The sequence below is a fragment of the Vigna unguiculata genome, chromosome 5 (genome assembly GCF_004118075.2).
Source record: "Vigna unguiculata cultivar IT97K-499-35 chromosome 5, ASM411807v1, whole genome shotgun sequence".
NCBI classification, from domain to species: Eukaryota; Viridiplantae; Streptophyta; class Magnoliopsida; order Fabales; family Fabaceae; genus Vigna; species Vigna unguiculata.
In genome coordinates, this window is record NC_040283.1 from 7873709 (window position 1) to 7896499 (window position 22791).

The 22791-nt window shown below is 40.5% G+C and overlaps 2 protein-coding genes across 2 annotated transcripts; both read right to left on the minus strand.

Annotated features, from left to right (window-relative positions):
* Nucleotides 1–7425: 7425 nt before the first annotated feature.
* On the minus strand, nt 7426–11022 carry LOC114184315 (receptor-like protein EIX2). Its single transcript, XM_028071616.1, has one exon. The coding sequence runs from the start codon at nt 10828–10830 to the stop codon at nt 8203–8205; it is 2628 nt and encodes an 875-aa protein (XP_027927417.1). The 5' UTR covers nt 10831–11022; the 3' UTR covers nt 7426–8202.
* Nucleotides 11023–17296: 6274 nt separating this feature from the next.
* On the minus strand, nt 17297–22238 carry LOC114183998 (receptor-like protein EIX1). The gene is made up of 2 exons (XM_028071226.1): nt 20305–22238; nt 17297–18214 (listed from the first exon to the last, which is right to left on the minus strand). The coding sequence occupies exons 1-2, from the start codon at nt 22199–22201 to the stop codon at nt 17487–17489; spliced, it is 2625 nt and encodes an 874-aa protein (XP_027927027.1). The 5' UTR covers nt 22202–22238; the 3' UTR covers nt 17297–17486.
* Between the last annotated feature and the right edge of the window lie 553 nt (nt 22239–22791).

The following is a 22791-nucleotide window of genomic DNA, read 5'->3' on the forward strand; positions in this document are numbered from 1 at the left end:
AGCGAAGGTGGAGCTCCGGGAGATGAAGGCCTCGGCGTCGGACTTAAAGGTTCAGTTCGACCGGCTGAACGACATCAAGGCTGAGCATGCCAAGTGCGCTGGTCTGCTCAAGGTCGCAAGCTTCAACGGCGCTTTGACGACTTGACGTTGGAGCATCTGGCTGCTGCCGGATCGACCACCAATTGGCAAAAGAAGGTCAAGGAGTATCAAGCGGAGCTGCGAGTCGTCGATGAGCAAGTTTTTGCTCAATATGAAGCGGGGTTTCAGAGTGTTGTTGATCAGGCTGCCTTCTACTACAACTGTTCCCCCGACCGGTTCGATGTGCACTTGTGGGTGGTAGATGGGAAGCTCGAGAAAGTCTTCGACCGGCTAGACGAGGTGAATGATACTCCCGCGGATAGTTAAATTTTAATCTTGATTGTATATTTTGACATAACCGATCGCGTTCGATTGGCCGCGTGGTCGATCGCGTTCGATCGGTTATTAGGCCATTTTTTGACAAACAATTATGTGTAAATATTAGGCGCCTTCTCCTTATTTTGTTTGTTCGCTTTTCTTTCGATCAACTGTTTTCTTTTGTTTATCGTTTCGCGCTGGCGATCGGCCATTTTTCTTTTATCGTTCCTCGCTGGCGGTCGACCATCTTTCTTTTATTGTTCCTCGTTGGCGATCGGCTGTTTTATGGTTTAACTTGTAAGTTATTTTCGTCAATTAGCTGCGCCTGATATCGGACCAGTCGGACCTTAGTTCAACTTGTTTCTGACAGTTCTCTTGATTATTTGATCCGAACGGTTGACCTTTGTTTGCGCGTTCAATTTTAATTGTTTAGATCGTAGGTGTCGTACCTCGATCGGTTTGGACAGCTCGTGTCACTTATGTACCCGTGGGGTTAATTAGATCGCTTGGATCGGTGCTAACCGAGCGGGACTTCCTCTTGAAAGTCTGCACCTTGACCGGTCAGGCTTTGTTCGGGTCCCGTAGGGAGCCCCGTCGGTCAGTCTGTTAGACGAAGTTACATGAAGCGCTCATTTTATTCACAATGTCAACTATAGTACATTTTTAGGTGTGACGCGTTCCATGTGTTCGGTATTTCTCTGCCACTCAAGTATTGTAGCCGATAGGCTCCGTTCTACAGGCTTTCGGTCACGCGGAACAGACCCTGCCAATTTGGCGCTAGCTTTCCTTGTGCTGACTTTTTGCGCGCTTCGTTAGTCTTCCTCCACACCAAGTCTCCTCGGATGAAACTTCTTGGCTTAACTTTCGCGTTATACCTCCTTGCCACCATCCTCTTGCACGCTTCAGCTCGCACGACCGCTCTCTCTCTACGCTCGGTCGTCTAGTCCAACTCCTCGCGCAGGCGTCCACAGTTTACCTCGAGATTTTGCATGTCCCGCCGAAGAGTCGGCTCCCCTACTTCAACTGGCAGCATAACATCCGTCCCGTAGGTCAGGTTGAAAGGTGACTCTCCTGTCGTCCTGTGCGGGGTGCACCGATAGGCCCAAAGGACCTGCGGAAGCTCGTCCACCCACACTCCTTTGGCTTCTACCAACCTTTTCTTCAACTCCGCCACTATGACCTTGTTCATGGCCTCAGCCTGGCTATTGGTCTGGGGATGCTCGACCGAGCTGGTCACGGGGCGTATCCCCACTTGCTTATAAAAGTCCTTCAACTTCTTGTCGATAAACTGACGGCCGTTGTCGGTAATGATTGTGTGGGGAAGGCCAAAGCGACAGATGATGTTTCGCCAGACGAAGGAATGGACCTATCGAGCGGTGATGTTGGTTAGGGCCTCTGCTTCGACCCATTTGGTGAAATAGTCCACTGCGACGAGTATGAACTTCTTCTGCGCTCGGCCGACAGGGAAAGGCCCGACAATGTCCATACCCCACTGTGCGAACGGCCAAGGGGCTGTCAGGCTATGTAGCTCGGTCGGAGCCCTCTTGACGTCGTTTCCATGGGCTTGGCAACCCTCACACTTGCGTATCATGACTTCGCAGTCTTGCTCCATGGTCGGCCAATAATAACCCGCCCGGAGTATCCTCGCTTTCATCGTCCTCTGACCTGTGTGCATACCACAAATTCCATTGTGGACTTCATTCATGACATACTCGACTTCTTCTCCCGATAGGCACTTGAGGAGCAGCAGTGCAAAGCCCCTCTTATAGAGGTCTTCTCCGATGACCACAAACCAGAGTGCTCGTCGTCTCTCCATCGGTTTCATTTCTTCTCCCGCGTCGCACCTCCTTAGGAGTTCTCGGACCTCCCCCATCCAATCTGCTGACCGATCTGCCGCCGCACATTCTCCTGCTGAGGGTCTCATCAGGGTTTGCCTGATGATTGTTTTCAGCTGACCCTTCTCTTTTCCTTCCGCCAGCTTAGATAGCCTATTGGCTCTGGTATTTTCCGCTCAGGGAATGTGGTGGATGGTAATTTCTTCGAACTCCTTCATGGCTTCGACCACTTTGTGATAATACTAAAGCAGCAGGTCGTCCTTAACCTGGTATTCCCCTTGTACATGCCCGACAACCAGCTTCGAATCGGTGTTGCACTTTAATCTTGTTGCTCCCAAGTCTTTTGCCAGCCTTAGCCCGACAATCAGCGCTTCGTATTCTTCTTGGTTGTTCGAGGCTTTAAACTTGAACTGTAAGGAATGCTCAACCGTGAAACCGCTCGGTCCTTCAATGACGATTCCTGCTTCAGCATTGCGTTTGTTCGATGATCCGTCGACGAAGAGAACCCACGTTTGCTCCGACAGGGGGATTGGTCCGTGGAGTTCGACCGCAAAGTCTGCTAAATGCTGTCCTTTGACAGATCCTTTAGGTTCGTATTTCAATCTGAACTCGGATAACTCGACTGACCAGGCGATCATCCGTCCGGCCAAGTCGGGTTTCCGGAGTATCTTGGCTATGGGGTGATTGGTTCGGACGATCACCTGATGACTCTGGAAGTATTGGCGCAATCGGCGCGCGACTGTCAATAGCGCCAAGGCTATCTTCTCAATTAACTGATACCTCAATTTTGCGCTCTGCAACACTCGACTGATGAAATATACGGGTCGTTGCTCTGGACTCTCCTATATCAAGGCCGCGCTGATCGTGTCGTCCGATACCGATAAGTACAACTGCAGAGGCAAACCCTCTATCGGTCGGCTCATGATGGGGGGACGGCTGATCATCTCCTTTATCTGCTGAAATACTGCTTCGCACCGATCATCCCACTTATCCGCGGTCTGCTTCTTCATGATCTTCAAAATCGGTTGGACCTTCTCCGTGAGTTTGGGCAAGAACCGCGCGAGAGAGGTCAATCGTCCGACCAATCGCTGGATTTCCTTTAGATTCCTGGGACTCCTCATTTCGGTGATGGCGGCGCACTTGTCAGGGTTGGCCTCGATGCCTCGGGCGGTCAGCATAAATCCCAGAAATTTTCCGGTCGGCACCCCGAAAACACACTTCTCCGGGTTGAGACGCATGTCGTACTTGCGCACTTGGTGAAAGACTTCCTTGAGGTCGCACGCGTGGTCCACGACCGTTTGTGACTTCACAACCATGTCGTCGACGTACACCTCCATGGGCCGACCGATCGGCCTCCTAAAGACCCGGTCCATCAGCCTCTGATAGGTGGCCCCTGCGTTCTTCAGCCCGAACGACATGACCTCGTAGCAGAAATTTGCCCGATCTGTGATGAACGCCGTTTTGGATCTGTCTGGACCATACATAGGGATTTGATTGTACCCTGAGTATGCATCCAGAAAGCTCAGGAAGTTGTGCCCCAAAGCTCCATCCACCAGTCGATCGATGCTGGGTAGGGGGTATGCGTCCTTCGGGAAAGCTTTGTTGAGATCGGTGAAGTTTGTACACATCCACCACTTTTCGCTCGTCTTCTTCACCATGACTACGTTAGCCAGCCACGTAGTATACTTGATTTCTCTGATGAAACCAGCTCCCTCCAGGTTCCTCACCTCCTCCTTGACCGCTCTCCTGAGCTCCTCTCCCATTTTCCTTTTCTTCTGAGCAACCGGGCGGGCTTCCCGGAAGATGGCCAACTTATGAGACATGACGTCTGGATGGACGCTTGGCATGTCGGCGATCGACCATGCGAACAGATCTTTGTTTTCTAAGATCACCGCCCCTAGGAGTTCTTCTTCTTCCGATTTCAAGGCTCCCCCAATCTTGGTGACTTGTTCTGGGTGCTTCCCGATCGGGATCTCCTTCGTTTCTCCTTCTGGCTGAATCCGATCCTCCGTGTTCGTTCGGGGGTCTAAGTCTGTCATGGCTACCTCCGAACGGTGCTGCTTTCGTGGACGGCTATAAGGAGCGATCTTCAAACCTGCAGCGTAGCATTGTCTGGCGATTTGCTGATCTGCATGCACGGTGCATATTGTCCCCTTATCCGACGGGAATTTCATGGCTAAGTGTAGAGTGGAGACGATCGCTCCGAAGGCGTTCAGACAAGGTCTTCCTAACAACACATTGTAGGAGGTGTTAGCTTCAACTAAAAGGAATCTAACCCTTACCTCTTGGCCGTCCTTCCGCGAGCCGATCATGGTACGAAGATCCAGGTAGTCCCTCGTGTCAACTCGCTCGCCCGAGAATCCGACGATCTGCTCGTTATAGGGGACGATCAGGTCCTCGGAGAGGTTCATCTTCTGGAAAGTCTTCTAGTACAAGATGTTGATGGAGCTTCCCTGGTCTACTAGCACCTTCCCGATCCCGTACTCGACCACCTCGATTGAGATGACCATCGGGTCATCATGATCAGGGTCGGGTGCCTTGAAGTCCTCGTCCGTAAACGTGATGGGGGGCATCGACCGGACCTTCTTCTCCACCAGATGAACCGATTTTAGTGCCCGAACATGCCTCTTCCGAGCAGCTGAGCTCGATCCTCCTTCGGCGAAGCCTCCGGAGATAGTATTGATATAACCCCTCAAGGGTTTATCCCGGCTCCGACTGCGGCTCCTCCTTGGGCTTCGATGAGTTCGTGACGGTCCTCTCCTTCGCCTCTCGGGCTTCGGCTCTCTCCGCTTCTCCCACCGGGCCGGGGGGCTCTTCGTGCGGGACTTTTGTTCCGCTCCGGGTTTCGCGGAGGGCGATCCTGCCGAACATACTTCTTCAAATGCCCCTGTCGGATGAGCTCCTTGATCTTGTCACGGAGCGTGTGGCACTCTTCGGTGGTGTGGCCGATCGTCCGATGGTACTGGTAGTGCTTGCTCCCATCGGCATCGAGGGGTGGGGGCTTCTTCCTGGCCGCGGGAAGTGAGTCGGCACTAAAGGCTTCTTGCAGGATCCTAGCCCGAGGGACGGCCAAGGGAGTATACGTCGTGAACCTAGGTGCTTTTCTCTCGCTGGGCCGGGTCGAGGGTTTATTCGGCCGAGGGGCGATCTTCGGGACTACGACATCCTCCTTCTCCCTCTTCTTCACCCGGAATTCCTGCATATCTTCCATCTGTATGAACTTGGCCGCTCGTTCCCTCATCTCCTCCATCGTTTTCGGCTTCTTGCGGCTTATCTTGTCCGCAAAAACACCCGGTTGGAGCCCATACGAGAAATGATGTCGGGCGATCTCGTCGCTAAGATCCTTTATCTTGACCGACATCCGGTTGTACCGATCAAGATAACTCCTCAGCGATTCCCCATCTTCCTGCCTGATGTTCACCAGGTTGTCGACCGTCAAGATGGCTGGCTTTAGGGGTGCGAACTGCGTGCTAAACCTTGCCTTCAGGGTGGCAAAAGAATCAATACTACCGGCCGGCAGTTCGGAAAACCACTCCAACGCCTCCCCAGTGAGAGAAGTCGAGAAAACACGACACCAGATAGGGTCGCTGACTGCGTGGAACATCATCTGGTGCATGAATACCCGCATGTGATTGTCAGGATTCGTCGTGCCGTCGTACTTGTCGAATATCGGCATTTTCCACTTCTCCGACAATGGCGTCTCCAGAATGTTCGGGGTGAAGGGGGAGAGCCCCGACACAGGGATCGGTTGGCGTGAAGGGCGACCTCCCTCGTTTGCTCCCGAACTCTCGGCCATCGTGTGTGACAGATTTCCCCTCGACGCTTGCGTCTTCTCAACCCGAGCAGGCTGTGATTGCTCCTGTCCCGTTGGTGGGGGCCGACTCTCCACCCGTTCGGCATCTCGATGCTGTTGCACCCGACTCAGTCTGAGCGGGTCTAGTACGGTAGGCGTCGACGGGATTCCCTCTTCCTTCCGTCGGAGGGCGGCGTTCTCCTCCCGCAAGATCTGCATCTGCACTTCATAGTTTCTCTGCATCTCATCCATCCTCTGCTGCATTGCCCTTATCATCTCCCTAGTGTTTGCCTGATCATCTGCCATCCTTCCTCCGTCCATGTTGCTATTTCGATTTCTTGTGGTCACCATAAGGGTATACTGTCTTAAAGAAGACTGCTCGGCCCCACGGTGGGCGCCAAAATGTTCGGGTGTAGGGACCAAGAGCCTACTAAAGAACCTCTTCACGCTTACTCCACTCTTCTTTGCTACTGTAACTTCTCCAGGAAAATCCACTCCTTAACTCGATCGGTTGGGACGACGATCGGGGTACCTGTCTAAAGGGCTCCGATGCTTAAGTCAGTAAAGGACCGATCGGAATATCAGTGTGACTGCCATAATAAATGCGAATTTAAGATCCTCACCAACCTACCTTTGGGCCCTATTTATAGTTTTCGGTGTGGGCCTGTGATTAGGGTTCCTTAATTACGGCTCAATGATCCTTTAATCAAGATTACTGACTCCTTTAACGTTAATTAACCCGATTGACTGGTTGTTCGACCGTGCGACCGATGGCCGCTTGACTGGATTAGTTGTGCCTTGTTTTTAACGTGAACGATTCGTGTATGGCTGATCGACCGACGAACGCATGTAAAGGACTACTTGAGTCTAAAGAGATTGGTCAACCGATGGTTGATTTACTGATTGTCCTTTGTTATGTTTAGGTACTGCTCGTGCTTGTCCGATCGACCGATGTGCCCTTAGGGATCAGAGTAACTTGTTTAGGTGTTACCGATGGACCGATGGGCCTGAATGTGGTTGGCTTTTGACTTATTTATTTAACCTTTTGACCGATGGTCCTACAGTTTGTTCACCAGACCGTTCGACCGATATTCTTTAACGATGCTATGTGGTTTGTTTGTAGAACCGATTGACCGATAGTCTTTTATGTACGAATTTTTCCAACCTTGGCCGATGAACCTAAGAATTGGCTTTGACCGATTGACCAATAGAACATACAGTACAATACTCAAATAAATAACTTTTTTATATATGTAAAGAAAACCTGTGTGTATGAAGAAAGCCATGAACCGCCTCTGATCCATAGGGTTTTCTCTGACATTTTGGATCCTGTGAATTTTTTAATGGAAGGTTTTTTGACCCGTGGATTTTTTGAGCCAAACCATCGGCGCAAGCCGTGGACCAAATTCCCAGCAAAGCAGTAAAAGGTTTTTATTTCTCTGCCAAAAAGTATAGCCATGCCATTTTTTATTGGCTAAAATCATCATAATCAAATACCTTTTATTGCTATTTGGGGATGGCTTAATTGGTTCACAACGGCATGAACGAGCAGCAGAATTTGTGATGCTCTTTAATAACTCTTCACTACAAATGAGTCTCAATGTCGGTTACCCACAGAACAATCTTTCCACAACTTCGAGGGGACATAAATAAAGGTAAGCCTTTCACCATTTTCTTTGTTGCAGAATTTTTAAGCCTTTCAAGCTTAAATGCCTAAACCTGCAATGTGGAAAGTCTAAGAGAAGAAGAAATTGCAGGAAATGAGTTCCAGTAATCAATTCATTTGTCCCTTGTTATCATCAATAAGCTCAGTATTTTGCATGTCAACTCAATATCACATAAATGTTTACCTTATGCTATAGTATGTTTAATCATTAAGCAGGTTCATTTAGAACATATCATTTTATCATGGTTCTGGACACTCATAATCTCAAATAAAACTTGTTCCAAGATCATATAGAAAAGATAACTATGTCACAATCTTCGATCAGTGAGACAAGATTTTGATGGTTTAACCTTGGTAAAAGTTCAATCTGAGTCAAAAACCAATTTTTGTTCTTACAAGGGACAACACTCATCATTTTAAAAAAGCACTTAACTAGATGTACATCCAAAAACCAAAATGAGTAATTTAGAAGTAGTTTTTTGACATTACCACTTTTCCAAAAGGTCTTCACTTCACCTTGAACTTGCTCGTAACTCACAGAACTTATTCAACTTAAGAGCTACAAACACATAAAGCCAGTCTATAATATTATCCAGGAACTGAAAATAAATGCGTCTCCATGCTCTACTGAGGAGCAAAGAATGCCAAAATCCGCAAAAGCCAGCAACATATCCAACTCCAATCCCAATATAGAACGACTCGTTTAGGGAATCGTTTGATCCATCTTGCTGTGCCTCTTCATGATTTACTTCCTCAGAGCAATTCTTTGTTAGAAGAGGAGGTCCACAAAGTTCAGGATTTCCAACATAGCTCCATGAATCGAACGATTGAAGCTGTCCCCCTAATGGGATTTCTCCAGTGAAATGGTTGTATGATAGATTGAACGAACTTAAGAAACTCAAGTTGGAGATGGATGAAGGAATTTCCCCTGAAAGATGATTGTTGGAGAGATCAAGCCACTCCAAATTTGTCATGCCACCGATATTGCTTGATATCTTTCCCACCAAATGATTTCTGGACAAGTTCAAAGCGGACAACTGAGTGAGGTTAAAAAGTTGTGGTGGGATTTCTCCAGACAAGTTGTTTGTTGAAAGGTCAAGCATTCCAAGTACCCAACCACCTTGAAACACCACCTCTCTACCTCTCAAAAATAATTCAAAACTAAATTCAAGATGATATTCTATTGTTCCAGCACCATCCAAGAGACTGTTATTGAGTATACAAGAAGGAATAGACCCAGAAAGTTTATTTTGTGAAAGATCTAGTAGTCTTAGGGAAGGTAAACTGCATAATTCTGCTGGAATATTGCCGCTAAATTCATTGCCTCTCAATATCAACCCTTGAATGCTCTTTGGAATCTTTGATGGTACAACCCCAGAAAATTTGTTTTCTGCAAGGTTCAAGTATTCCAAGGACTTAAAGTTTGAAATTTCCAGTGAATTACCAGACAAGTTGTTATTGTTTAAATCCATTCCAATACCTTCATTTAACAAATCCATTGATGAAGGAGTTTCATCACCTAATTTATTGTTGTTAATCTTTAGTAAAGCCAAAGCTCTACAATTTTCCCCACAGTCAGGAATTCCTCCAGTCAAAAGATTATGTGATACATCCAGGTAATATAATGCATTCATTTCCCTTCCCAATTTGGAGCACAATAAATGGGAAATGGGTCCAGACAGGAAATTGTAAGATAGATCTAAGTAGAAGACATTTGTAGATACGAGTGGTAGCCCTCCTGTGAAATTATTGTTGTTCATGATTATGTATTCAGAATTTAGAGTGACATTTGATAAATCAGCACTAATTTTGTTCTTGGACAATCTGATTGATCTGACATTGGCTAAAAGGACCCAAAACCTGTCTGCGTTTATGGATGATATTCCTGAGGATGAAACATCCAGAGTTTCTAGTGTTCTCTGTGTGTATAGCCATTCTGGAAAAGTTGGACCTAGAATTGTGTTTCTCAGGTCAATTTCACGGAGCTGAAAAGGAGGAATCCAGTTGGGATCCAAATCAAATGAAAAAGCTGAAAGCAAGACAAGTGATTCTAAATTGAAGAGTTTGGAAAAATGCTTTTCGGATAGAACTCCTGACAGAGATCCTCCGATGTATAAACTCCTTAAGTTAAAGAGCTGGCCGATGCTGTTTGGAAGATTACCACTCAATGAATCAGAGCTAACTCCAAATTGTGTCAAGGATGAGAGATTTCCAAGACTTGAAGGAAAGGAACCATTAAACAGATTCTCAGTTAGATTAAGATTCTGCAGATGTTGATGCTTCCCTAACCAATCTGGAATAGGTCCCGTTAGTGCATTGTCATCTAATCTTAAAGATTTAAGCTTTCTAAGATTTAACAAAGCCTTGGGTATTTGGCCCCTCAAACCATTGGAGCTAAGGTCAATATGAGAGATATCACTACTAACATTAAACAACCAATAAGGCAAATCGGAGTAGAAATTGTTCTGAGACAGGTCAAGAGTGGCTAGTGAAGTAAAATTCACGAACATGACAGAAGGGTTGATATTTTTTAGACGACACATTGACAATCTCAACTCCAAAAGAAAAGGAAGCATGGCCATGGTTTGAAGCCAGTTTGTTTGACTTTGAAGATTAATTGCACTAAGATTGAGGCATTTCAATGAAGAAAGATGAGAAAGCCATTGAAGATTATCCAACTGAAGATCTTCATTAAAGGACAAGTCCAGGTACTTGAGACTAGAGAAGTTAGCATAAGCATTAGAAGGTATGGCTAGTGATTGGTATTCTGAGTTTCTAAGACTTATAGCTGAAAACCTATTGCAACTCAAGTTCAAGTAAGTCAAGAATTCAATTTGAAGCAGAGATAGGTTGATTTCACCTTCCAAATATTGGTTGCTGAGATCAAGTGTTGTAACTCTGCCAGTCACATTACTACACCAGACTCCTTTCCATGCACAACAATGTTTTTCATCAGACCAAGAGGAGAAGTAGTTGAAAGGGTCTATCACATGATGTTTGAAGATTAACAGGGCAGATTGATCTTTTCCATTGCAACTGTGCGTGCTACACTTGCCTTTGTGCAGTACCATTGCAGATAGCAAGAGTAGCAGAAGAACTGAAATTTTCGAGGTGTAGCAATCCATTGTTGATTCATTCATTTGGGAAATGAGAACTCTAATGTGGGTTTTTTCTTTCTATGGTGATAATGACTTAACTACATACACCTATATATATATTTCAGCCCTCACAGTAAATGTTTTAGTAAGGATATGTTCAGCTTCACTATTCAATGACGTCTGTTTGTGTATTTATTCAAGCTTTTTACGTCTGGTAGTTTGAAGGGAAAATGTAAAAAGAAAGATGAAAGATGTCACGTTTTATAAAGTTTACATGTTTTATTTTCTTTTTAATTATAAAAAAATGAAAAGTGTGTGATTATGGTTCCAATTTTCTTGTACCACTACTTTGATTATGGAAATAATGAGAGTCTTTCAAGAATACAATCAACTATATGTAGTTGAGGAGTTGTAAAGCTCAGTACAGAGACAAAAACCACTATGAAGTCTAAACTCTTTCTTTTTATGATCATGTTTTTCAATTACATATAAGTCGATAAAAGAAGATCACTGGTTTATTGTATAAAAGTCAGAATTCGGTAATGAAAATTTAATTTTGATGTAGTTTTTCTTATAACAAAACCTGTTTAATAGTTATAAGTCAAGAGGACGTCATGATTTCATTTTTTGGGAATTGAAATTTACCATTTGCATAATAAAGTATGTTATTAGTTGAGAAAAAAAAAATCTTATTTTTAGGTCTCAGTTCATAGGTGACTATATATGAAACCTGGAAAGTAGTGTGAACAGAGAACATTGAGTTGTGACCAATTTCGTTAACTTCCCTTTTTGATAATAATAGACTATGTTTATGAATATGTTATTATTATTTTGTTTATTTATGACAATGTTTATAATAATTATATTATGGATTGAATATATTTTTGGTCCTTTGTCTATTTCGAAATTTTGGACTGATTTAGTCCTTCATTTTTCGAAATACGTGAATTTAATCATTTTAATCAAATTTTGTTAGGTTTATTTAATGTTTCGAACGCATTTCAGGATTGTATTTAAGTTGTTTATATTGTTTGACACGTTTTTGCTCTAATGTTAAGTCAAATACTGATATGAAACACGCTTCAAATGTCAAATAAACTTAACAAAATTTGATTAAAAGGATTAAATAGCATATTTCGAAAGATGAAGAACTAAATTGATTCAAAGTTTCGAGATGAGCTAATTCCAAAATTCAGGGACAAAAACATATTTAATCCTTATATTATTAATGTTTTATTAATATATTAATATATTATATATTAAATTAAAAAGCAATAGCTTTTCCTAACATAAAAAAATAAAAAATAAAATAAAATGATTTTTTATAAAATTATTTTTTATGATACATTATTATTTTGAAATATTTATTTATTAGAATTTGACAATAATTTTTCAATTCAAAATTTATTTTAACTCTTATTTATATTTAATATATATATATATATATATATATATATATCAAACTAATTTTTAAACATATATAAAAATGTATTTTATTATAGTAATTACATGTATTACAAATTTAACCTTATAGTCATTATCTTTCCTTTCCTTTTTTTTTTTCTTTTTTTTTTCTGTCTCTCTTTTGATTCAAACAAATGTTAACAGGATATAATTGGATAATTATTTTTCAAATATTTATAAAAAAATTCCTAATTAATAACATGAGGTATCATTTCTTAAGTGATTTTGAAATATTGAAAAAGAAAAAGTAGAAAAATGGAAATCAATTAAAAAATAACACTAAAATTATAAGATAAAGTTGTCAAAATTTAGTAGTAAAAAAATCACTTTCCTTAATAAAAAAATAACTTACACATGAATTTTGTCTCTAGATATAAAATTTGAGATCGTGGGAACAAGTTTACATGTGTAGATTCTGAAAGAAACATGTGAAAGTTAATAAGATTATATGTTTGATTTATTGAAACAATCTTGAAAATGATCACTAACATGAAATTTTGAAAATATGACAAGTAAACATTGAGGGGACAGTTATAAGACACGTTGTTGGAATCTGTAGGAAATAATCTGAGACGTGTAGTTAATTTCAGTCTTGAGGTCACAAAAGTTGACATTGCACTTGAAATTATGTGATTGTGATGTAATCCTGAGAGAATTACGTACTAATGAAAAATAAAAAAGGTTTTATTTCTCTTGTCACCGATTTTGGATCAACTTGTTCAAATTCTTTGTATATCCTTGATAATTTACATTCTATTATTACTTGTTCTTCCATTATTGGAATCATCAAATCTTCTTAATTCAGTAGGGTTTGATTATTATTATTTTTTAACTGTTTACATATGTTGAAGTACTTAAATAGAGTATTTTGTTCTCTTTATTTTTCGAAGTTCATTGTAATTCATTTAATTTCCAATAAACTCCATTTTAGCTTTCAATTACATTATATACTTCCCTTCCCTCTAACATTAAATCAATATAATTATTCTCATAATATATATATATATATATATATATATATATATATATATATATATAATTCTTATAATAAATTCAAATTGATATGCATATAATATGTGTAAGGTCCATTAAAAATTGTGTTGTTCCCTCTACCCTAAATTAAAGGGGTTGCTCTTGTAAGTGGGTCTAAGGCTGACCCAACAGATAAAACCCCTAAGTCTGCCCTAAACCTAATACTCATTCTCATTTTCAGAAAAGTTGTTCCTGGTCCTAAGAGTTGCAGTCGTCCTTCTATCTCTGCTAGGGTTTGGCACCACCGTGAGCACACAAGTTCGAACCAGCTCTCTTCGTCTACGTAAGTATCCTTTCATTCGTGCTCATAGTTCTGCTACTGCTACGCTGGGTAATTCACTTCCCGTTGTCTCTCATTTCATTCAGCACCTTAAGTCGCTACTTGAGTTGCCGCTTTCCGCTGTTTAGGGTCGAGGTCTCGTGCTAGCAATTTCCAGGTAGGGAAGCTATGACTTAGTCATATATTCCGTTTTCCATGTTGTTTGACTGTATTTAGAGATTATGTGGTTGGTGTGATGTTATGTTAGCTGTGAACGCATGAATCTGTTGTTTTGGACTGGTGTGGGTGGTTGTTGCAGGAAAACAGTGGCGAGACCTGATAATCTCGCCCAAGTGAGCCAGTCTCGCCTAGGCGAGATGGACAGGGACTCGCCCAGACCCTTTTTACGCGACAGGTCGCCCAGGCGACTCGCTCAATTTTCTGAGCGAGCGAACGTCTCGCCCAAGCGAGAGGGGTCTCGCCTAAGTGAGATCCCGTGTGAGCTCCTGCGTCCTTTTTTGAGCCCTCACCTAGGCGAAGGGGGCTCGCCTGAGCGAGACCCTTCAGCCTGAGCGAGGAGATGGGCGAGACAATGTGTTTGTGTGGTTGTTTCTGAAATTCTGAAATGGTTTATGCTTGCTTGGATGTTGATTATTGTGTTAAATGCATGAGACAAATAAATATGCATGAGTGATGTGATTCATGAATTGTAAATGATGGTTTTGGGCGTGAACCTTCGCATGTGAAATGAATGAGGTGGTTGGTATTAAATTGACACGACATCGACATGAGATGGAATTTCACTATGTTGGTTGAGAATGATGAACTGGTATGGATTTACTGGAAAAATGAAAGGGATGGATTATGAAGAACTAGTATGCGATATATATGTATAATTTGCATGATGAATCTTTCTTGATTGGTTGGGCATGTTTAGTCCGTGTCAGTGCATAATTTCTTGGAGTTTCTAGGTGAGACTTTCAGGGTCGCGCTTTAGTGGTCGGGACGTAATTCCATGACCCCTGTTAGTGGGTGTCTATGGTGGTGCCCCATCTGTATAACTAGGTAAGGATTCAAGGTAAGGTTGCATCTTGACACTCTAAGGAGTTAGTTAGTCTCACCTAGAGTGGACTGACTCATGTGGTGAGAGTAGCAGGAGGCCTGAAATTCATTAAGGACTAACCTTGTGGTGAGGGAAATTGATTCATTGTAACACTTGTGACACATAGCTCGGGGGTGAGCAGCTCGGGGATGAGTAGAGGTATCCACCACAAGTGCAAGCATCCGCTGAATCCGACCAAATTATATGTATCCGGATGAGTCGAGTCGTGTCTTAGTGTATTATTTGGAAATTCATAACATGCTTAGTTGATATGTGTATATGGAATTGTGAATATATATATTTGGTTGTATGGATGAAATCTTTTGTGCTCTAGCTTACCCTACTTTCGTTGTTGTGTGTTCTGCTGTGTGGTACTCTCTTTTGCGATGATCATCAACTTGTTGGTGTGAGCAGATGCGAGGAACACCCGTGGGCAACATGAAGGTGATAGTTCTGCTGCATAGCATAAACTGGACCTTATTTCTTGATAGGCTTTTCTTTAGGACTATGACCCATGTATTATTTTCTGCTTATTACTCTACTTCATCTGTTAGACTTTTCAACTGTTTTCTGTTGGCATTGTGGTGTGCCTAGTTTTATAGGGGTGACGTTAAGGACCCCAAGACTGCGTTGTTATACTATTTATGTGTAGCATTTCTTTAATTACGCTTATTAATTAAATGGGACGTTACAATATGTCAAATAATAATATTATTATCAATTAATTATATTAACTATTTACACATGCCTATAAATAAGAGGCACCCAATATACTTTGAATTTCTTATATACTCTTCGACACTTATTTTCTTATGTTCTTATTGATTAAAGTACCGGATAATATTCTACAGCGGATCTTCCTTCAATTTTATTCACAAACCAGCAATCTAATCTCTTCATGTCATCTTGGAAGACCTATTCTCTTTTTCGATAAGAATATTAGACGCTATCATGGGACCATAACTCACTTTATAACTTCTATAAATTATATTCCAAACTTTAATAATTTTAATTTGACCCATCCTCAAAAATCAAAATATTATTTATGGTATATATATATATATATATATATATATATATATATATATATATATATATATATATATATGATCCAAAATACTAATAATTTAACCTATGATACTTCAAAATTGTTAAGCTTTTTATAACCACAATTCATTTACCTTTTTCAATAAAATCAATGATAAATAAAATCATTTGACAAAAACAATTATAACATCTAGAAACAAGTTGAGACTTTGAATAGCGTGTGAGAGCGTGTGGATGCTCTGATGATGGTAATATTGGTAGTATGGTGGTCGCCTGATGCGGACGATCCGATTGGTTGGGTCTCTCAATTAACCGGTGGCTCCAACAGTGAAAAAAAAAATATATGAATTATATGGAAACTTTAGCTTTGATATCATATTAAGATGTGAACTTTAAGCATAATTCAACTGTATAAAATCAGTTTGTAAGTTGAGGTTTACACTTTTTATATATTATGAATTAGATTATCTTTAGTTCATGCGAGACTTCCAACACTCCTCCTTAAGTTAATGTATATCCAACTTGGGTATAAAACTAAATATTATTGGGTGGTCCAATAGTGACCCGATAACGGGTGGAACAATAAATCCAACAAAAAACAAATTTCGCTAAAATAGACTATAGTTCATGACTCTTATACCTTTTGAATGTAATAAAAATTAGATATAGAAGTAATTTTCCTTGTGTTGAAAATACATATATTACAATACAATATACTTATAATGAAAAATATTAAAAAAATATAGACTAAGCCAAAATATTTTAACTAAGAGCAATATCTTAATAATATCAAACAATATTAACATAATTAATAAAGTTGTAGCAATCAATTCATTTGTCTCTTAATATTAATAATAAGTTCATTAATTAATTTACATCAATTCAATACTTATACGCCAAAGTTAATCAACAGACAAAACTAACATATAAGATAATGTTAAAACAAGATAGAGGACAATCATGTTTACCTATGTTGTATGTTTAATCGAACATTAGTTTTTTATTGGTGCATATTTTTAACGTCAAATAAAACTTGTTGCAAGATGATATAGAAAACCTAGGTTTCAGGTTCTCTTTATAATAATTTTCAATTAGTGAAACTAAGATTTTGTTAGTTTAACCTTGCTGTAATCTCAGTCAACAATAATTATATTCAAAGTATTATTTCCTTTAGAATTTGGAATATAGTTACAATTTTGTTTTTAAAAGACACTTTGAAAGATAAAAAAAATAAAAAGTATTCATACTGCATTTGATCATAACTCTTAAGCAATATAAAATAAAATTATTGAATGTAACTCAACTCCTACGTCAATGTTCCGAACTCAAATTCATCAACATTGATAGAGTCGATTATCATATTGCTTACTCCTACAACTTTTTGATATGTCTTCTAAAAATAAAATTATGATGAAATTTCAGTTTACATAGCAAACAATATCTTAAAAACGATAATTAATCATAGCAATATCTTGACGGAATTAGAATCGAAACAAACCTTGATAAAACTTTGATTTGAGTCAAAAACTATTTTTATTCTAGTAAGGGATCTTCTGTTAATGACCACGGATTTAATAAGATAAAATGAAACTATAGACGTTCGCGTAACCTCCTTGACCATCTTAGTTGAGATATTGTTAATATTCAAATAAAAAGCCTTACACGTATACTTTCAATTGCAAACAAATGTCGAGCAACACTTACCATTTTAAAAAATCACCTAACATTCAAAGACAAAAATGAGTAATTTAAATGTATTCTTTGACATTACCACTTTTCCAAAAGCTCTTCACTTCATCTTGAACTTGCTCTTAACTCACGAAACTTATTTAACTTGAGAGCCACAAACACATAAAGCCAGTCGAGGATATTATCCAGGAACTGAAAATATTTGTGTCTCCATGCTCTATGGAAGAGCAAAGAATACCAAACTCCGCATAAGCCAGCAAAATACCCAACTCCAATCCCAATGTAGAGTGACTCATTTAGAGAATCGTTTGATCCTTCTTCATGGTTTACCTTCTCTTCATTTACTTTCTCAGAACAGTTCTTTAGAAGAGGAGCTCCACAAAGTTTGGGATTCCCAATATAGCTCCATAAAGTTAACGTATCAAGTTGCCCCCCTGATGGGATTTCTCCACTTAAATCATTGTATGATAGATTCAGCAAACCTAGGAACATCAACTTAGATATGGCTGCCGGAATTTCCCCTGAAAGATGATTGTTGGAGAGATCAAGCCACTCCAAATTTGTCATGCCACCAATATTGCTTGGTATCTTTCCCACCAAATGATTTCTGGACAAGTTCAAACCAGCCAACCGAGTGAGGTTAAAAAGTTGTGGTGGGATTTCTCCAGACAAGTTGTTTGTTGAAAGGTCTAGAGTTCCGAGTACCCAACCACCTTCATACTCCACCCCTCTACCTCCCAAATAATACAAAAAACTGAACTTAAGATGAGATTCTATTGTTCCAGCACCATCCGAGAGACTATAATTGAGTATACTGTAAGGCCCATTAAAATCTGTTTACGTAACTCTGTCCTTAATTCTAAGGGCTGCCATGCAACAATGGACCTAAAGGCTGGCCCATGATATAAGAATCCTTAGTGTTGCCCTAATTCCACATTTCATTCACTTTCAGAAAAGAACCAGCCGTCATCCCCTTGCTCTCACGTAACGCTCTGCTAGGGTTAGGGTTCTGCCGTCTTCGAGCTAGTTCGAGGTTGTTTCCTACTCCATGTAAGTGTTGTGGCAAACCCATACTGTTTCTTTTGCTCATTCCGTTTTTTTTTCCAGCTAGGGTTCCTAGTGACCATATCGTGCTTCTGTTCAGCCATCTTTTCAGCCCTTACGTTCGCTCTTTTAGTCGCTGTGATCGTGTGTTCGGTAAAGGGTGCGTCGGGTCATTTTGCTAGCTATTCCCAGGTAAGGGAAGCTAGAACCCTCTTGTTCAGTATAAAAATGCTTGCTTGAATGTTGTTTCGTGGTTGTTTCGTGCTTATATGTGACTGTGAATGTATGGTGTGAGTTGATTTGTTGTCTGGAAATGGAACTGTGTTTATGGCAGAGTCTGATAGACTCGCCCAGGCGAACCTGTCTCGCCCAGGCGAACCTGTCTCGCCCAGGCGAGAGTTACAGGGACTCGCCTAAGTGTTTCTTCGCGAAGGGTCGCCCAGGCGACCCACTGTACGTTTTGGGCGAGCGAACGTCTCGCTTAAGCGAAGAGAGTCTCGCCTAAGCGAGAACGCGCGCAGGGTTCCCAGGCTGGAAGTCGAGCTCTCGCCTAGGCGAAGGGAGCTCGCCTGAGCAAGGGTCCTCCTCGCTTGGGCGAGACCTCTCTGCCTGAGCAAGATGCTGGGCGAGAAATGGTTTGGTCTCAATGATTCTTGGTTTTTAAAAAGTGAACAACATGCTTGTATGGGTTTTATCTTCAAATTTATGAACTGGATTGCCTATATAAGTGGTGTGGCGGGCGAGTGGTGAGTTGTGAGTTTTGATGTGACGGGCACATGATAATGGTATGAGATGTTTCATGAAATTGGAGTGACAAGTTTGGTATGAGTAACAATAAATCTTGATGGTTGGTAAATCAGGGGCATGGTTATGTTATGAGGAGAAACACTTTACTCATGATTGGGAATAACGAGTTGGTAGCGATTCAACATATGAGAATGGAATCTTGTTATGGGTGTTGGGTTGAAATCTTGTGTGCAACATATGTATAAATTATTGGTTGTTTATGTATGTTGGTCCGCGTCAGTGCATAATTCCTTGGGGTCTCTAGGTGGGACTTTCAGGATTGCGCTTCAGTGGTCGGGACGTAATTCCATGGCCCCTATTAGTGGGTGTCCATGGTGGTGCCCCATCTGTATAACTAGATAAGGATCCAAGGTAAGGTTGCATCCTGACACTCTGAGGAGCCAGTTAGTCTCACCTAGAGCGGACTGACTCCTGTGGTGAGAGTAGCAAGAGGCCTGAAATCCAGTAAGGGCTAACCTTGTGGTGAGGAAAATTTGATTCATCATAATACTTGTAACACATAGCTCGGAGATGAGCAGCTCAGGGTCGAGCAGAGGTATCCACCACAAGTGCAAGCATCCGCTGAATCCGACCAAGTTATATGTATCCGGATGAGTCGAGTCGAGTCGTAGTGTATTGATTGGGAGTCATAACATGTTTGGTTGATTATATGGATGTGAAATGATGGAAATACTTTTGACTATATGATGAATATGTTGTTGGCTCTAGCTTACCCGTTTCGTTGCATGGTTGTGTTGTATGTGGCTGTTCTTTCTTGCGATGATCATCGACTTGGTTGATGGGAGCAGATGGGCGAAGTTCTCGTGGTCAACAGGGGAATGGTGATTCCACCGCTTAGCCGTCTGGGCTGGATCTTACACTTCTCTTCGTGATGTCTTCTTTAGGGCTATGGCCCCTGTATTCGTTGTCTTTAGATTGTAAACTCTTAGTTAAACTGTTATCCTGCTTTTGTTGGCATCGTGGTGTGCCTGGTTTTGTAAGGGTGATGTTGGGAACCCCAGGACTGCGTGATTTTACTATCTTATGTGCGACGTTTCCTTTAATTGTGTTTATAAATTAAATGGGACGTTACATATACAAGAAGGAATAGATCCGGAAAGTTTATTTTGTGAAAGATCAAGTATTCTTAGGGAAGGGAGACTACATAGTTCTGCTGGAATATTGCCGCTAAATTCATTGCCTCTCAATATCAGCCCTTGAATGCTCTTTGGAATCTTTGTTGGTACAACCCCAGAAAAATTGTTTTCTGCAAGGTTCAAGTATGCCAATGACTTAAAGCTTGAAATGTCCAGTGGATTTCCAGAAAAGTTGTTCTTGTGCAAATCCATTGGTGGAGGAATTTCACCACCTAGTTTATTGTTGTTAATCTTAAGTAAAGTCAAACCTCTACAATTCTCCCCACAATCGGGAATTCCTCCCGTCAAAAGATTATGAGATATATCCAGGTAATATAATGTATTCATTTTCCTTCCCAATCTAGAGCACAACATATTGGAAATGGTTCCAGACAGGAAATTGTAAGATAGATCTAAATACAAGACATTTGATGATATAAGTGGTAGCCCTCCTGTGAAATTATTCTGATCCATAATTATATATGCAGAATTTAGAGTGACATTTGATAAATCAGCACTAATGTTGTTATTGGACAATCTAATTGATCTGACATTGGCTAAAAAGCTCCAAAACCTGTCTGCGTTTGTGGGTGATATTCCTGAGGAAGAAACATCTAGAGTTTCTAGCGTCCTCTGTGTGTATAGCCATTCTGGAAAAGTTGGACCAAGAATTGTGTTTCTCAGGTCAACTTCATGGAGCTGAAAAGGAGGAATCCAGTTGGGATCCAAATCAAATGAAAAAGCTGAAAGCAAGACAAGTGATTCTAAATTGAAGAGTTTGTAAAAATGCTTTTCAGATAGAACTCCTGACAGGGATCCTCCGATGTATAAACTCCTCAAGTTAAAGAGCTGGCCGATGCTGTTTGGAAGACTACCACTCAATGAATCAGAGCTAACTCCAAATTGTGTCAAGGATGAGAGATTTCCTAGACTTGAAGGAAAGGAACCATTAAACAGATTCTCAGTTAGATTAAGATGCTGCAGATGTTGATGTTCCCCTAACCAATCTGGAATAGGTCCTGTAAGTCCATTGTCATCCAATCTTAATGATTTAAGCTTTCTAAGATTTAACAAAGTCTTGGGTATTTGGCCCCTCAAACCATTGGAGCTAAGGTCAATATGAGAGATGTCACTACTAATATTAAACAGCCAATAAGGCAAATCGGAGTAGAAACTGTTCTGAGACAGGTCAAGAGTGAGTAGTGAAGTAAAATTCACGAACTTGACAGAAGGGCTGATGCTTTTTAGACGACACATTGACAATCTCAACTCCAAAAGAGAAGGAAGCATGGCCATGGTTTGAAGCCAATTTGTTTGACTTTCAAGATAAATCGCACTGAGATTGAGGCATTGCAATGAAGAAAGATGAGAAAGCCATTGAAGATTATCCAACTGAAGATCTTCATTAAAGGACAAGTCCAGGTACTTGAGGCTAGAGAAGTTAGCATAAGCATTAGAAGGTTTGACTAGTGATTGGTAGTTTGAGTTTGTAAGACTTAGAGCTGTAAAACTATTGCAACTCAAGTTCAAGTAAGTCAAAAATTGAATTTGAAGAAGAGATAGGTTGATTTCACCTTGCAAGTATTGGTTGTTGAGATCAAGTGTTGTAACTCTTCCTGTCACATTATCACACTGCACTCCTTTCCATGCACAACAATGTTTTTCATCAGACCAAGAGGAGAGGTAGTCTAAAGGGTCTACAACATGATGTTTGAAGATTAACAAGGCCGATTGATCGTTTTCATTGCAACTATGCGTTCTACAGTTGCCTTTGGGCAATACCACTGCAGATAGCAAGAGTAGGAGAAGAACTGAAACTTTTGAGGTGAAGCAATCCATTGTTGATTCATTCATTTGGGAAATGGGAACTCTAATGTGGGTTTTTTTTTTTTCTTTCTTTCTATAGTGATGACTTATTTACATATATTACTGTACTATATTTTATATATATATATATATATATATATATATATATATATATATATATATATATATATATATATATAGTTCAGCCCTCATGTTTAGTTTCATAAGTAGATAAGACTTAACTATGCAAATATTTATTTTATTAAGCTTATTAATTTAATATATGAGCTGATTTTGTTGAATTGATTTACTCTTTAATAGAGATATTATAAATATTTATTGTTATTTCTGTGTAGTAGTTAAGGATGTTATATGAAAACAATAAGAAAATAAAAGAAGATGCTAAATACTTTAGTTAAGATGTAATTTATGTTATATTAATCATGAAATCCCTTATCCCATAACTTCACCCCGAAAAAGTTATATAATAAATATAATTGAAAAAAAATAAAATCTTATAAAAATAATATAATTCCTTGGATGTGTTGTTTATTATGATTTAATTTTTTTCCAGCCGTTAATTGGAGAGTGGAATGATCAGAGCCTTTGATGGATAAAGTAAACCATATTTGTAAATC

What these genes read in the sequence shown, in the direction of transcription:
- LOC114184315 (XM_028071616.1), bottom strand. Translation starts at nt 10,830, where the DNA reads ATGAATGAATCAACAATGGATTGCTACACCTCGAAAATTTCAGTTCTT.
- LOC114183998 (XM_028071226.1), bottom strand. Translation starts at nt 22,201, where the DNA reads ATGAATGAATCAACAATGGATTGCTTCACCTCAAAAGTTTCAGTTCTT. An exon ending in ATCTATTCCTTCTTGTATAT is followed by an intron (nt 18,215 to 20,304) that starts GTAACGTCCCAT and finishes TTACGTAAACAG; the next exon opens with ATTTTAATGGGCCTTACAGT.